At 40.9% G+C, this 16477-nt stretch overlaps 1 protein-coding gene across 5 annotated transcripts in view; it reads right to left on the bottom strand.

The window, feature by feature from the left end:
- scn8aa (sodium channel, voltage gated, type VIII, alpha subunit a) overlaps window positions 1-16477 on the bottom strand; it is a 49888-nt gene that overhangs the window by 5435 nt on the left and 27976 nt on the right. For all 5 annotated transcript variants that reach the window (XM_084365462.1, XM_084365458.1, XM_084365461.1 and 2 more), the window contains exons 18-26: window positions 15375-15492; window positions 14246-14400; window positions 13064-13237; window positions 7456-7578; window positions 2442-2726; window positions 2059-2112; window positions 631-768; window positions 437-541; window positions 52-322 (exon numbers count right to left, since the gene is read on the bottom strand). In XM_084365462.1, coding sequence (XP_084221588.1) covers window positions 52-322; window positions 437-541; window positions 631-768; window positions 2059-2112; window positions 2442-2726; window positions 7456-7578; window positions 13064-13237; window positions 14246-14400; window positions 15375-15492 — 1423 coding nt within the window. The remainder of the gene's footprint in view (window positions 1-51; window positions 323-436; window positions 542-630; window positions 769-2058; window positions 2113-2441; window positions 2727-7455; window positions 7579-13063; window positions 13238-14245; window positions 14401-15374; window positions 15493-16477) is intronic.

Raw genomic sequence — 16477 nt, forward strand, 5'->3', positions numbered from 1 at the left:
ATTCTCAAGTTACTCCTTCATCCCTCCACGTCTTCAATCTCCCTCACTCACCGACAATAGACAGGATCACCACCACCACGTCGAAGATATTCCAGCCGTTGGTGAAGTAATAGTGGCGAAGGGCAAAGAGCTTCAGCAAGAACTCTGTAGTGAAGACTACGATGAAAATGAAGTTGACCCAGTAGAGGACGAGCTCCGTTTCATCCGACTGATCATCCGTTTCAACCATCATGGTGACCATGTTGAGGCAGATGAGTATCATGATGGAGATGTCGAAGACTTGCTGCGTCACAAAGTCAAACACCATGCCTTGGACCTTGTTCTAAGGACACAAAGAGGGATGAAGTTGAGATTTAATGGGGATTCGACTACAAACATCACATTTTGAGCAATCTTAACAGTTGGTCAAAAGAAGAAACCTCCAGAAAATACATACCTGTGGTCGAGGAATAGGTTTTTGTGGCTTTTTGGACCCCAGTTTTTTCATGGCATTGTAGTACTTCTTCTGTTCCTCCGTCATGAAGATATCCTGACCTCCAAAGTAAAGGGATAAACAGAGATTTGGTTATAATCACATACTAACATTTTAAAAAGAAAACCCAGGGGATAAGGAGAGAGAACGGGTCTTATCTTTTTCTTCTGCTGGTTGAAGTTGTCGATGATCACACCAATAAAGAGGTTAAGGGTGAAGAAGGAGCCGAATATGATGAAAACGACAAAGTAGATGTACATGTAGATGTTGACTTCATAGTCAGGCTGGTCTTCCACCTTGGAAGGGACACACAATGTTGAAGACAGTGTTGTGTTGTATTAACAACATTTGAAAACATGATTCAACATTTCCAGAAATACACAAATTCACTTTTTCAGTGGTCACATACATGTCAATACATTTTCCGTCATTTTAGGTGATATACTCAAGTCTTTAAGTAGTAAAATGGTGTAAAACATCATAACTGACTGCTGCACCCTGCTCGCAATTGACCATACTCACACAGCGGCCATTTTCCTTTGACGTCACACTCAGGGTGTGAAGCTCAGATGCTGAGATAATGTTATCCTGTTGTGTTCCAGGTCACAAGTCATCTAAATGTTGGGAATTGACATCACTTACCGGATGATCATCAACCAAAAAGATGATGGATAGTGAAAATCTGGAGGGACATCAGTCCAAATTTCAAGGTCAAACAACATATTTGATATTACCTTAGCTAAGGTTAGCATGCAACCACTTCAAGCTAACGCTACTATGAGATTACATCCAGTGTTTTACTTCCAGGCTTAAATAAATGTGTCCAAGATGTGTGTTAATATTTTTAGAATTAATTTATGCCGTGCCTTTGCTATGATATCGTCGATATCAACTATCAAACAGAATTCTTAACTAAGAAGTGGTTTGATGCTAACGTTAGCTGTTGGCTGACGGGTTACTACATATGCTGTTGTTTTAACTTAAAATATGGGTCAGTGTCTCTCCAGATTTTCACAATACATCATCCCTACAGTTGCTAATCAATATGAATGTGGTGAAATGATAATTATTTGTCAGCTTTTCTAAGTTGACATGACTTGCAACCTGGAAAAAACTGAGTGTGATGTCAGAAGAAAAATGGCCGCCATGTGAATATGGTCTATTGAGTTGGACGGGTATATGAGAGGGGCCTCTATCACTACTGGGCAGTACCCAGCTCCAAATGACGTCAGAGCGTGAGATGGAAGATCCTATCCAGGGTATTTTGGCAGAATTTTTACACATTGGGGGAGGGGGAGGTGAAGAAGCATCATTAGTTTTTTAGATGGTCTATCCAATTGTCCAACAATGACAAAATCTGCCTACCAAAAGCTCTAAATTTCTTTAATTAACACTTGTCTGTTTAATCTGTACAAAAATAAAGTTAAGTTAGCTGACGGTAGCTTCATAGTTAGCGTACAATCTTCTCATCTCAGCAATGTATTTTCAAAATGTCAAGCTTTTTCTTGAAGACCTGCTTGTCACTGTCTGGCCTACAGTGAGATAAATCAGTATAACAATATTTATTGAAGAAGCAATGTACATACATTTCTTGAATCCACAGCTGCGTACATAATGTCCATCCAGCCTTTGAATGTGGCCTTTCAAAAGAGAGAAATGATTAAACACATTTGTGGAAACCAAAAACAAAGTAATATACCGAGAACATTCTGAATTCAAATCTAGAAACTCAAACCGAAACTGATGCATGTCCTGTGGTACAGCTTGGTCACGGAAAGAAACAAGTAGATGAAGAAAAGGACATGAAGAAACACATAATATACACAATGAACACGAACAATAGACAGCCTCAGAGTACTGTGAAAGCAAAGTAAAACAAAAGTACATAGGAAAATGAGAAAAGAAACCAAGTTAGCACGAAACAAGAGATGGAGTCAGACATAGGGAAGAGGAGGAGCGACACTCTCACCACTTGCAGCAGGGCCAGGTAGCCGGCGCCCACATTGTCAAAGTTGATCTTGACGTTCTTCCACCTGACCTCGGTAAAGTTTTGATGCATGAGGGCCACACACTGGGTCTTGTTGTTGACCACATCGACGGGGAAGTATTCTTCTGACGTCTCATTGAAACAGTAGTAGTACTTGCCCGCAAACAAGTTGACCCCCATGATACTGAAAATCAGCCAAAAGATGAGGCAAACCAGCAACACATTCATAATGGAAGGGATGGCACCCACCAAGGCGTTGACTACCACCTAGACCAGACCAGGGAAGACAGGATATGACAGAGTGAGAACCAGGAAACAAACGCAGCTCATTCAACCCCTCCGACAGGACACTACATACTGTTATGGCTTTACACTAAAGGTTTAAAAACCTTTTTGTTGCAGGTGGCGTTATGAGCGCAAGTTCTATCTTATTGTGATTTAATGTAGCTGAAAAAAGCACCGACTTTACTGTGATGTACATACTGAAGTGTGGGGAATTAACAAGAAGGAGATCTGTATCAGTCCTGTTCTAATTAGAGCAGCACTGATGTGACTCTGAGACGCTCTTTGATCTGTCAAAGCATGCGGCTAGGGATACTCACACACACACACACACACACACACACACACACACACGTACCAAGGCAAACAGCAAAATAAATAATTAATAAGAATTGCATGTTTATGGTGTAAAATGTACAATTTATAAACTTTTTATGTAAAACCTAAAATGACCGTTGTTATATATTTTGTAAGATAAAAACAAACATTGTGACTTCTAGGGATAGAGTGTAACGAAGTCCTCTGTTTAAGTAGAGATATCATGCTAAAATATTACTTTTTTACTTTAATATTACAAACAGTACTCGAGTAAAGGTCTTAAAGTATCTGATATTAATCAATCACAGTCAATAACTTAAGTTACTAGTTTCTTCGCAGACTGCATGTTGCATTCGAGCCAAAGTATCACATTTTTAAATTAATGTATTTTATCGGTATCGATTTCAATAATCGGAAAACTGCTGGTATTTTTACACTTGTGAGTTCATGTATTGTAGCAATTGTACAATTGTACAATCGGTGCATTTATTAAACTTACAAACACACACAGACTCACACAGGGATATGCACACACACCGCTTCCTAGTGTTTGTTTTTTTAAAGCTTTATCTCTCTAAAGACTCACGCAACTCCTAAATGTTCCTGTTATTTTTTCACCTTTACGTATATTTATTAAATAAATATAAATCTAAAATAATAATATAAACATCAAATAACAACAACAATAATAATAATAATAATAGGTGCATTTGACAGTGTTGTGAGAAATACAGTCTATGATATTTGGGTAAAACAGATGTGTGTTTGTTTCTATATCTTTACTTTATAAAGCTTACAATTTCAAGTGTTTGCCATACCACTATGAAGTGTCCACTCTTACCACCCCAAACCTTAGACAGTCAATATTCTTAAGCTTACTGGCCCTTTTTAATAATTATTTTAAAATATATAACATTATAGCAGTAATAAAAATAAATCAAAGTATAATAATTCCCACCACCACCCCAAAATCTAGGCCTGTCTAGCAATCCAATCTGATGTCCCGTAGATTTATCATAGCAAGTAATAAGCTCAGCACATAGTGAACCGCTCACTACCAGTGTTAGGCAGGCCGACCAGCAGCTCTCAGGCAGACAGCTGAGCATGCATGTCTTTGGCAGACTCGTTTTGTGGAGCCATATTCCCTCCTCATTACAAACAGACAGGGAGGAGCTCTAGAGCAGGATTCTCTCAGCGTGTGCACGACCTTCAATATCACATGTGGTGTACAGAGGGCTCGCTGCTAAAATATTGTGTCATCAACTGTCGGATGCTAAAAGAAAATGGCTGTAGGGTGATATTTTTCAAATAAAATTATAGGCCTAGAAACCACACATATCATAGTTAAAGGTCTTTCCCCCCACAGTGTTGCCACTGCACTCACTGAGAGAATGACTCTTTGCTCGATCTGAGAAACAATTGAACCGCTTTCAAAAATTCAGTGTTTATAAAAAAAAAAGAATAATTAGGCCATGCTGTGTGGAAAGCATTCTCAGAAAGAGGGAAAATGGCTTTCAAAAATGCATAATGTGCATCGGCAGTTATAGTACATGCGTGTTACATGGCATTGTGCAATCTCAAGAACCGCTCAAATCAATAAATAAATAAATAGAGAAATGTGTGGATAGAGAGATAGCGGCTAAAGAGATAATGGTTGAAGCTTTGCTTGCTTGTGCGTCTGACGAGCCATTCTGATATTTTCATGGTTTGCATGGGTGTCTGACAAATATCTACAGCACATACGGCTGTGATTAAAGTGGTTGGGGTTCAGAGGTCATATCCAAAGGCCCCTTGATGATTAAATATTTAACAGGTGGAAAAATCATTGTCATTTCAGAATCTCTGTCATCTTAAACTTCAGCAGGTTCGTCAGGTAAAAGGGTGAAAAAAGGGGATTGGCTGAAACTGGGGTAAAGATGTTGTCATTCCTGTACAATGCATTGCTCAAAAAAGTAGGACCCAGATTACAAAGCAGCATTAAGAGAAAGAGAGAGCAAAGTACAAAGTCAGAGCAGCCCGTGATCATTGCATGTTAAGCAGTGCAATGTGTCCAATTGAAGCTGCACTGCACTCGCTCGGCGCTGTTGGATTTGCCTCTGCGATGCATCGTGCTGTAACACTCAACCAGCCGGCGACGTAAAAGTTCTCATCATTCTAACTCTCCAGAATCTCTTTCATACGGTGTCATCTCTCCATTCATGTACTTCCCTGTTCATTTATTTATCGCTTTGACCTCAAATTTTCCATTTTCAGTTCAAACAAAATGGTAACTCAATTGATGAACATAGACATCGTAGTAAAAAATTGATACAGCAGGATCAAATTCCTCTGCCTGTTTCCCTTTGCATTACTGGGCCACCCTCACCTCTCTTACCACATACACCCAGTGAATGAGCTCATTCATAGGGGCACTGGTATTGGCGTTAATACACTCTATATTAAAGCAAATGTGCCATGATTTCCAACCCCAAAAATGACATTATCTTACTGACAGGTCCATTTCCCGCCCCAAAATTAACTATTAAACCTATAAAATTTAAGTTAAAACATCCATGAGAACATCCATGAAGCCTATCCAGGGCCTAAAAGCATTGATGTCTGCTCATGTGCAATGGCATCACATTTTAGTCGCTGGATATCTGCTATGAATGAGACTTTTACACAGTTAATTTACAATCAATCCACCCACTAGGCCTTCTTCTCCTGCTGGTCTGTCATTTTTGGGACATGCTAAAAAAATGGGGGGGGGGGGCGACACATTGTCTGTCTAGGGTTGAGAGTGTTGTCCGAACGCTGCGGTGCTAGTCAACCTACAGTATGGGCCACCACCCACCCTGACCCAGAACTCAAAAAGTCAGAGTTCAACTGGGCCCGTTGTTGCCTCCCAGTTTCACTTCCTGTGGGAGTGGAAGGCAACAGGAAGCCAGGGCCTGCTGTATGCCCTACAATATGTGGTGCCATGACATGACAGCAGTAATGCCTTGTGTGAAATGGCAGCCTAGCATATTTGCTAAGCTTCTGCCTGCATTCCCAAAGGAAGGCACTACAAAATTGTTTAATTTAATGCAAGCAATTTTTTTGAAAAACTTGCAGTAACAATAACCTGCCACCAGAATAGACTGTTAGCAGATCAGATGGTGCTGACACTGGCAGAAGCTTCACAAATATTTTCCTCCCAAAGCCACAACACTGTGAGTGTGTGGTTTCTGTCTCAGTCCCTGATGCAGAAAGATCCTGGACAAGCAGGAGAGAGTGTGGTGACCCTCCAGCGGTCCGGCCCAGCCGAACCGGGTCGAGGTGGAGTGGAGTAGTGGAGGGATAAAGGGGAAGAAGAAGAGGAGGAGGAAGGTGGAAGGGTGGGGTGGGTGCTGCGCAGTGCTGCACATGTGGGGCTGAGGAGGAGGAGGAGGTGGTGGGGAAGGGGCTAAGGTGAACTGGAAGACAATGCAGCGAGTCCAAGAGTAGTAAAAAAGAATGAGATCAAGAGTCAGAGAGAAAGAAAGGGACAGGAGGGACTACGGATGACAACAACCAGGTGCAACCTATCGCTACCACCAGTCACAGAAACGACCAATCAGTGTGTTTTAGGAAGAGACGGCTGAAGCAACCACAGATTCCTCTGAGTGGTTGTTTGCAGCCGCCCCGCATGCACAGTTTTGCTGTGACTGGTTGGGCCGAGGTTTTGGTGTCCTGCAGCTCCCTGGTTCCTGCTGGTTGTTCTCGATGCCAGATGCATTGAGGGATGGTGTGAGCTGGGGAGGGGAGGGGAGGGGAGGGGGTTTATGGGAGCAGAGGTGGGCATGTGGAGGGGAGGGGAGGGGAAGGGAGGGGGTGGGGTCTCAATTAAAAGCAGTGGTTGAGAATCAGGCCAAATGAAGAGCTAATTGTTGATTTGGATGCTCTATGAGATGGCATGTTTGGTTAGCTTTGACCAATTCCACATTCACTTTGGCCAATCAAGAAGAAACAACGTAAGATGAAGTAATCAGAATTTCTAGGTTGTCACTTATGTGATGAGGCAGCTTTGTGAACAAATATTTCTGTTGCTCTTTGGGTAAGTTTTATGATGATTCAAATCAATTTGTATGTAGATTTTTGGTTTGAAATTCAATTGAAATGCATGTTGTTCTGCTGGCAATACAACTTTACTGTTACTTTACTCAGTCTCCCAGCTGCATCATGACTTGTTCTTTCGCTCTAACAAAGGCATGGTACAGGATTGCGCATGGAAAGGTGACTTCTTGGCTTTCATTTCCTGGTTTTAAAAACAATCCCCCAAATATTTTTGGAGGTTTTTTTTTTGTCCTCTTAAGTTTGTTTTATAGATCAGTTCTAGCATGCTTTAAACTGTTGAATGGGCATGCGGAAGGATCAGCTGCTTAGCTTTGGATCTTACCCTCATCCCTTCAAAACGTGACAAGGCTCTGAGGGGTCTCAAGGCCCTTAGTGTCCTGAGTGATTTAATGGGCCCTAGATCGGAGTAGCCCAGCGCATTAGCTACAAGGCTGACTATAGACACCTACACAAAAACAGAGAAGCAAAAGAGGTTCCAAACTGTTAGAAGTGAGAATATTCACTAGGGAAGAGAGACGGCCCTGGCATAGGCGGAGAGTTGCTTGACATACACACATAAATCTATGCATGTATATGCATGTATAATATTGCATTTATACATGCATATACACTGAGAGAGAAGGTCAATGTTTAGTATAGGTTTTATGTGCGTAGTATTTTTAGTAGCAGTAGGCCAGAGGGATTGTTTGTCTGTTATTTTGGGGCAGTTGACGAGATGTGAAAAGTCCTTTGTACCTGCAAAGAAATTTGTGGTTGAGAGAGAAAGAGAGGAGATAGAGACATAAGACTCATATAGAGGGTAAAATTAGGCAGAAAAGAGTGCTACATGATTTTAGTAAAGATACAAGCGAAGGGACTGGGGCAGAGCAGAGGAAGAGGAGTTGGGGAGGGAGGGAAGGAGAGAGGTTACCCTGTAGAAGCTGATAAAAACCCAACAGACTTGAGAGCCTTACCCTTGCCCCTCTAACATTGTCTCTCCATGTCGCTCTCGGGCTGAGGCATAAAATCCCATATAATTTAAGACAGACAAACTAACGGAACCTAAGAGAAAGAATACAAGTAAACATGTACAAGTGTGTCATTTTGCCATTTGCTTTCTCAGACATAAAAAAATCTCACACAGCATTTAGAGTCAAATAGGAGAGCCACAGTCACATGAACCACGCACAAGAAAACAGGGATGGAGGTTAAGGGCAGATCGGATAGTGTTATTAGCACTGGATGGCACTGAAAGGACAAAAAATACACAGAGTCGTACAGAGTCGAGTTACACACGGTTAACAACGGTTAACACTAACAGCACACAACCTCAAAGAAACTGGTGCGGCCCCTCTCCACGTCCGACAGCAGCCACCGAGGCATCGCTGCAGCCATAGAACGCTTCGTAGTGTGTTATTATTCATTAAAAACACTCACTTCATTTTTAAATTATGTCATTAATTCACAACACTGTACACACAGCCATTCACAGCAGCATTGTTAATGTACATAACTCCTATCACTGTATTAAATCAATGTAAATTTAGGCCTGAGTTATGGTTTGTCAGTCTCCTTTAGCTCTGGGCCATATAGCTAATCGAAGCTGAACACATATACAGTGTTGTGTCGTTAATAAAAGAGGAAATGGACGAAGTGGAGTATGGTCAATAAGCTGCACTAATGTTCTTTGAGGGGTGATGAGAAGTGCAGAATGACTCCTTGATGAAGTCACTTCAAGTGTGCAAAGACGGCCATTTCAGGCTGTCTCTGTGTGCTGCACAGGGAAGCGTTTCTTTGGCTGAAGACAGATTATTCTAGATGCAAAATGCAGGAGTGGGCAGAAGAAAAAATTAGAATGAGGGTAGATGTCTTTTAAATTCAGTCAAATAGAGAGAAATCTGTTTGGGATTGTATCCTCCGGAAGTATTTTCATGTTTTCCAAACTGCAATTTTCACGGTCTGGATGCTGAAGGGACTGAAACAGGAGGAGTACCAGTTCCTTACAAAAAAGGAAAAAATATCAACAGTGAACACATGTGAAAGCACCTCCAACCAGCCACCGACACCAACCGGTCAAACTCACCGCAAGAAGTACACAACATCCAAAGCTTACCAAAGTCACGGAGGGAGGTTTGTAATAGGCAAAATCTTCATTTTGACTGATGCCATCATCAACTTAGATAACACAAGAACATCTTTTCAACCATTTAAAGGTGGAATGCATTACAACTATGATTAAGAACAGCAGAAGAGGTGGCAGCAGGCTACAGGCTTCTTACTGTACGTGTGAATGTTGGATCGTGCTCAAACATCGGGGCCTGTATTTAGATTTACTCCTTGGCACAAAGCCCCGATTAAAATCAATGACCCGGCCTCTTGGATAAGTCAGCAGCTGTTCTGGTGGGGAGACAGTAAAATAAAGATTTTGCCTTGGTCTACACTACAGTGTTTGGGGTAATTGTCACCTTCAGCCTGACCCCTTGAAGAGCCCCCCTTTGGGGTGCCTGGCCTCTGGCCCCCTGCTGGGCCAGCTGTGTGGTAGTGACCTCAGCGCCTCAACGTCCTTCTCACAGAGCTCTGCAAGGCAAGGCCAATGACATCTGGGGCTGTGATCCCATGATGACGACAGCACAAACCAAACAGAAATAAAACAAACTAAAAGCAAAGGGAAAAACACAACAAAACAATGATAATAACCTGAGTCAAAAAGAAAAATGAATGGAGTATGACACCTATGATTCTCACACTCACACACCTCTGTGTCACTACCTAACAAGAAATTGTTTACGCTAGCTATTACGTCATTTTGAACATCTAATATAGGAGCGATGCAGCAAAGTTTATTTCTTAAGTAACTTTACATTTCTTGCCCCATTTCTTAGCCAATACATAATAAAAAAACAAACACATCCTCATAATGAAAACCAGGAAGACACAAATCAAATGGGTAACAGAAAGATGCAGTAACACAAGGGAAATGAGGAGGTACACACTCACACTCAAGAGAAAAATACAGGCCGGTTTAATGATGGTGCCCCCCCATCGTCTGAGTCCATGGCAAAGGTTTCACCCCACAACACAGGACAGCAGAGGCACAGTCAGGTGACAACACACAACCCAGACTCATCAAGCACAAGTCTCTCTTTTTTTTTTTTTTTTTGGAGGGGGAGCGCTAGTGAAGACCAAACTTACCGCTGGCCGCCTGTCACCCACCATCATTACATCTCAGCACAATATCACCACATTCCTGAGGTTACACTTTCAAGAAGGAATGAAAGGAGGAGGACGGGAAAAGAGGGGACGAGGAGGGATGTCACTCTTTGTGACATGGTCACAACTTGGGAAGACGTTACGTTGCGCCCTGCACTGTCCCAAGTGTTGGGCTTGACAACGCACCTACAGGGAGGGAGTCTACAATGGCAGTAACCAGAATCAGTACAGTGTGTGTGATTATGATTGATAGGATGATAGGAGCTCTATGTGTATATGTGGCAACCTTGAGAGTGTGGTTTCAAAATAGATGAAATCTTAAGCAAGTATATTCACATTTATGTGTCATTTTTACCTAAAAAATGTATAAATGCATGAACAAAGAATTTAAGATTTAAAGGAGACATATTATGCTCAGTTTCAGGTTCATAATTTTATTTTGGGTTACTACTAGAAAAGGTTTACATACTTTAATGCTCAGAAAAAAACATCAGTTCTCTCATACTGTCCGGTGATACAGCACTGTATTATTCCTCTGTCTGAAACGCTCTCTTTAAGGCCCCCCCTCCCAAATACCCAGTCTCCTCTGATTGGTCAGCTCACACATGCCTGAGCCAGCACCACTAACAACAACAAAGCAGCTTTGCTAAATTAATCCTACGTGCCAAACTAGCTGCTAGGCATAAATTATGCAAATGTATGACATGATTACATAGTGTGATGTCACAAAGTCACAGAATTAAAGGCAGGACTACGGACGAGGCGTTTCAGGAGCAGGGTTTTCTGTGGGAGAGAGGAGCTTCTGTTCTGTTTTTAACTTTCAAGATCTTTTACATGCACATGAACCTTTATAACGCACTGAAGGGAAGAAAAAATGAAAAAGCGTAATATTTCTCCTTTAAAAAATTAAGTGTACCTTATCTATGGTGTGTAATGTAATGTAATGTAATGTAAATGTCTGTTTGCTGCATGGGGTCGGGGATACAGGAGTTTATAATGAATCAACATGGCAACCTCTGGCCATTGATAGGAGTCCATTCACAGGTATTGGCTGAGGTGTTGGACACTGCGGAGAGGTGGTTAGTTCAAGGAGAAAGTCAGAAGTCAGGGAAATTCTTATTCAATCCATGCTGCCACTCATTGCAGATTACTGCTTATATAAAAGTAAAACACTCTGAACATTAAAATGATCCCCACGTTGGAATCCGTCAACGACATCTAAACAACCTCACAATCTGAGGTCATGTCGTCTTAATTAAGATAAGTTGTAATCGAGGTACTGTGTGTAACTTCCAGTGTTGGGCAAGTTACTTTCAAAATGCAATATATTATATATTATTACTTAACTCCACAATACAGTAATATATTACTTGTTACACTACTTTGTAGTTACTTTCAACCAAATGCCCAAATAACCTCTATAGAAGAATTAAATAGCCTAGATCTTGGACACAGGGATAAGCAGGCAGACAAAGGATCAAAGTCTGATATATTTTGACATAGGAATAAATATTTTTCTAATGTAGGCTTAGTCATATGAAACACAATAGACCTGTACCTTCTATAAGGTCGCCTATAATGACGCCTCCCCCTGAGTGCGCTCGGAGGATTAGGCTTCATCATTAGGCCTACGCTATATGGTTCATTTCAGTCACACAGAGACTGAACAAAGAAGTTATAGGCTTGGCTATATTAAACACACTCATAGCATTAATATGATCATGGCTTCACTTCGTTTGATAACGCGTTACGTGACATAACTTTAGTAATATATGACTGAAATATTATTAGTACCGGTAATGAATAAACGAATAAACAAAGAAATATATTACTGTAACGCTTTTGTAACTTTCAACCCAACACTGGTAACTACCAAAGAATAGATTGAAGAATTTTCCCTGTTCTGGTCTTTCACACTTGACTTTACACAAGGAGCAGAGAAGTACACAGAGAGAGAGGACAAAGGCACATATCAAACATCTTACAGGTCAGAGACACAGGCAGAGACAGCTTTACAGAGACACTTCTTTGACATTGCTCTGAGCATGACTTGGATATGATTGTAATCAATTAGCTTTGGTCATCAATCGGCTGGTTCTAATTTGTTTTAAATTTGAATAATTTCTTCCAATCTTTTCTAAAAAAACAAAACATTGACGCAGGTGATTTCTTGCTTGTGCACACCAGAAAAAAAAGTGTTTTAATTCACAAGCAGATAAATGTTACATATTCAAGCATCTCAGAGTGATAAACCAAGTAAAACATAGGGATTGTTGCTTGATGGAGTTGTAAAAGGTGACTCTGGCATGTGCGGACAGACTGAAATACAGTCTTGTAAAACACTGTCCTTACCGTGTGAGTAAATTCTATAAAGAGGCTCCTTACTTGTATCAACATGCCCTTTCACCTAATGCATCCCATGAAGCAGATATACAATTAATAACCTGACCTTTTCAACCTAACCACACCCAACAGACAACACTTAAATAGAGTTATAAAATCTCATATCCTCTATCTGTGTAGTTTATGAAGTGTATATGATGTGGTTAATAATCTAATAAACCTAACGAGAAATTAATACTTTTCAGAGTTAAAACAGCATAAATTAGCTCTGCTGTTTTAAAGACTGTGTGCATCTTTGTACCAGTGTGTTGCTGTCAGACCAGGGTGTGGTTGAGGACTATGTTAACGTCTCTTCTAGTCTACCACACACGACAGAGAAAAACAAGAGCTGGACTTACATCCACAATGAAGAAGTCCAGCCAACACCAGGCATTGGTGAAATACTTGACGAAGCCGTAGGCGACCCATTTCAGCAACATCTCCAGGATGAAGATGTAGGTGAAAACCCTGTCGGCGTACTCCAAAATGATCCGAACGGTCTTTCTCTGCTCGATGTACACATCCTCAAAGGCCTGTGGAGAGAAACACACATCAGCCATGGCGAAAACTGCAAGAGAAATATTACACTTCATGATTTATGATTTCACTAATGGAATTGTGTACAGCACTACAGCCCGTTCACTGCTGATCACTAACATTGATTTACAAGTTAAAAAAAAAAAAAAAATCTGTTCGGTGGCGTGAAATATTTCAAATAACTTCATAGGGAATGAAGATTTGCAGCATTCTTTGCTCTTATTTTAGTTGCATTTGACACGCTTGAGAACAAGACTGTACTCCATCTCCAGAAATAGATCCCCTGTTTGATGAATGGTACAATCCATTAATCTCAGGCAAGCCTGGCCCCTCCCCCAACCCAGCAGCTCTGAGACTGAGCAACCAAACTGATCGACTTGTTTTACACTGTAGACACACGCTGGTCCCTTTTAGAGGTCCCATATTAAGCTCATTTTCAGGTTCATACTTTTTGTAATTTTGGGCATCTACTAGAAAAAGTTTACAAGCTTAATGTTCATGAAACACGTTATTTTTTCTCCTACTGTCCATTGCTACAGCACCTTTATTTTTCCTGCTGTCTGAACGCTCTGTTTTAGCACCTGTCTCTTTAAGGCCTTCGCAAAGAGCCAAGTCTGCTCTGATTGGTCAGCTCTCACAGGCCTGATCAGGCACCGCCCACTAGGTTTCTGCATCAGCTTTGCAACCCTGGCTGTGCCGGGGGCGTGGCAGTTCTGACGGCTCATTTAATCAAATAAGCTGTCTTTTTTTTTTTTTGTTTATCAAAAAAGACATGAGGATCTCACTTTCTACAATAAGGGAACTATAATTTCTACTAACACTTTCATCTTTATTGAAATTTTATCCAGTTTGGATTTTCTCTGATAATTAAATGTTTGTTCCAGTTAGAGATTAATTGTGATCAGATCAAAGGGCAGCTGCTTTATGTTTTAAAGGTTTTATGTAACTGCACAGTCTTTTTCTGAGGTGGCAGAGGATGCAGATGCTAACGCGGGCCTCCTTACCAGGGCACCGCTGCTGAGGAGGATCATGAAGATGATGAGGGTCTCAAACCAGTTGTGTTCCACGATCAGGTAGCAGGTTTTTCTCAGGAACCACCAGTACTTCCCCCAGCCCATATTGATGGGGACGTCACAGCACTTATACTTGGCCACACAAGCTGGGGACACACAGGAGGAAAGATGAGATTTGACATCGCTGGATATGGTGAGATACGTATGGTAGATTACAGTCCAGATATTTGAATTTTGTTTACACCAAAATCGTCTTTTAATAAATGTTTTTTTGAGAATTTTTAGATTTTCTTCTGCTTGCAGAGTGCACAGCTTCTTTACGGGGGAACCAACTGATATCGGACACTTAAATTTGATGCTTTTTAAGACCTCAGAATAATTTTCAACCAAATTTAAGACAGATTTTTGGACAAATCATCCTTTTCTTATTCAAGCACTGCAGGTAAGTATAAAGATGAGAAGTTTACATACGGTTGCATGCAGAGTTAGGTGTTATGTAGGAATATGGTTATTAGAGTGAGTTAGATTCATCTACATTTTGCCAACAGGTGCATGGATAAAATTTAAAAAAGTCATGTTCAGCAGTAGGTTTGTAACAAGATTTGCAACATCAGGAATGAGCTTGACTCATTTTGACAAAATGAAATTACAAGATGGATAAATGAAATGAAAGAAAATGTCTGTCAATTAAGACCTCACAGACTTTTAAGGACTAATATATATAAAATTGAATGTAAAACATTTTAAGTCTTTTTACGGACCAGCAGACACCCTGTTTTATACATCTGCGTGCAAGTGTGAATGTTGATAACAAAGCTCAAATGCTGGACTTTGACTACATACAAATCCACACGTTTGTCATTAGAGAAGCAGGAAAACCACCCTTTGGTGTTATTATCTCAATATCCAACAATATATGAACAATTATGTTTAAAGTTGTATGTAGATATGTATCGGTGTAAGGATCATAGACAGGTTAGACTCATAGTCTTCATGGGTGAGTGATCCTTCATAATGAAACCGTCCTTCACCCCGCCACCCTATCATTCTCCACTTTGCCCAGGGGAGTCTCTGTGCTGTGGAGGGGAGGTAATGGGTGCGATGGGAGCAGGGGTCTTACCATCTGTCCAACACGCCTCTGGTTCCATGTATTCCTCCACCGTCTCCACCACAACCACCTCCTCTACATCTGGCTTGATGTCGATGGTGCTTCCCTCTGATGAACTGGTGTCATCCAGCTACACAGACGCACATGGATGAACACACACACAAACACAAAGTTTCAGTGGTTCAGAGAGATTTCATTTCCCATTGAATAGCTAAACAATCGCTGATTATGGAGCTGGACTCATAAAGCGTTCTGGATCCTGTCAGGAAATGTACAATTCATGTTATTTCCAAATTGCCTTGGCTCAATCGTTAAAAAAGAAAAAAACCTCGAGTGCGCTTTGATCACAGAGGGTTTTTTTCCATTTTGAGATGGACACCATAACAATCCTGAACATCACATATCATCCACATGAACACTGAGATGGAATATCAAATGGCAGATCATCTGCTCTGAAAGTCTTATAAATGCATTTCGTCAGAAGACATTCACCAGCAGATATACATTTAATCTACACTGCCTGCCTGCTCCAGCTACTCGAGATGACTCGAGTGAGTAATGGGGTAATATTAGTGTCCGAACAGAGCAGAGTAGGCAGCCACACCCGTCTCAGGATGGTTTTACTTTCCTGATAGCAGAAATAGCACATAGAGCAGCCGAGGATTAGAAAAACAACAACACATGGAGCATTATGATATTTACATCTGTATATTTAATAAATTAAAACTAATTATTTTCGAAGGGCTTGGAAAATAATGGTTTTATTGTTATGAATGCTGCTGATTCCAGTCTGTTCCCAGCAAAAATTAGTTGGACAGTGATGTTGAGTCTTTGGCCAAAAATGGTCCTGTCCAACGCCAATACTTTCATTTGGTTATGCGACAGATGGCCAGATGGTGACGTTTTCATGTCCAATAATAGTCCATACAGGCCCTCTCTTACAAACAACCAAGTACTGATCGTATCATTGCATGTATGTTTATCAAAAATGTATTCGGTTTTTAAATGGTTGGGATCATACATCCACATTTAGCCCCCAGGAAGAGGGACACACTTTGAAGCCAATTAGACATGTTGGCCAAACCGTGTCATTACAACGTCACGGGATGCACCTT

The sequence above is a fragment of the Pagrus pagrus genome, assembly GCF_965226575.1.
Source record: "Pagrus pagrus genome assembly, chromosome: 11".
Lineage (NCBI taxonomy): Eukaryota > Metazoa > Chordata > Actinopteri > Spariformes > Sparidae > Pagrus > Pagrus pagrus.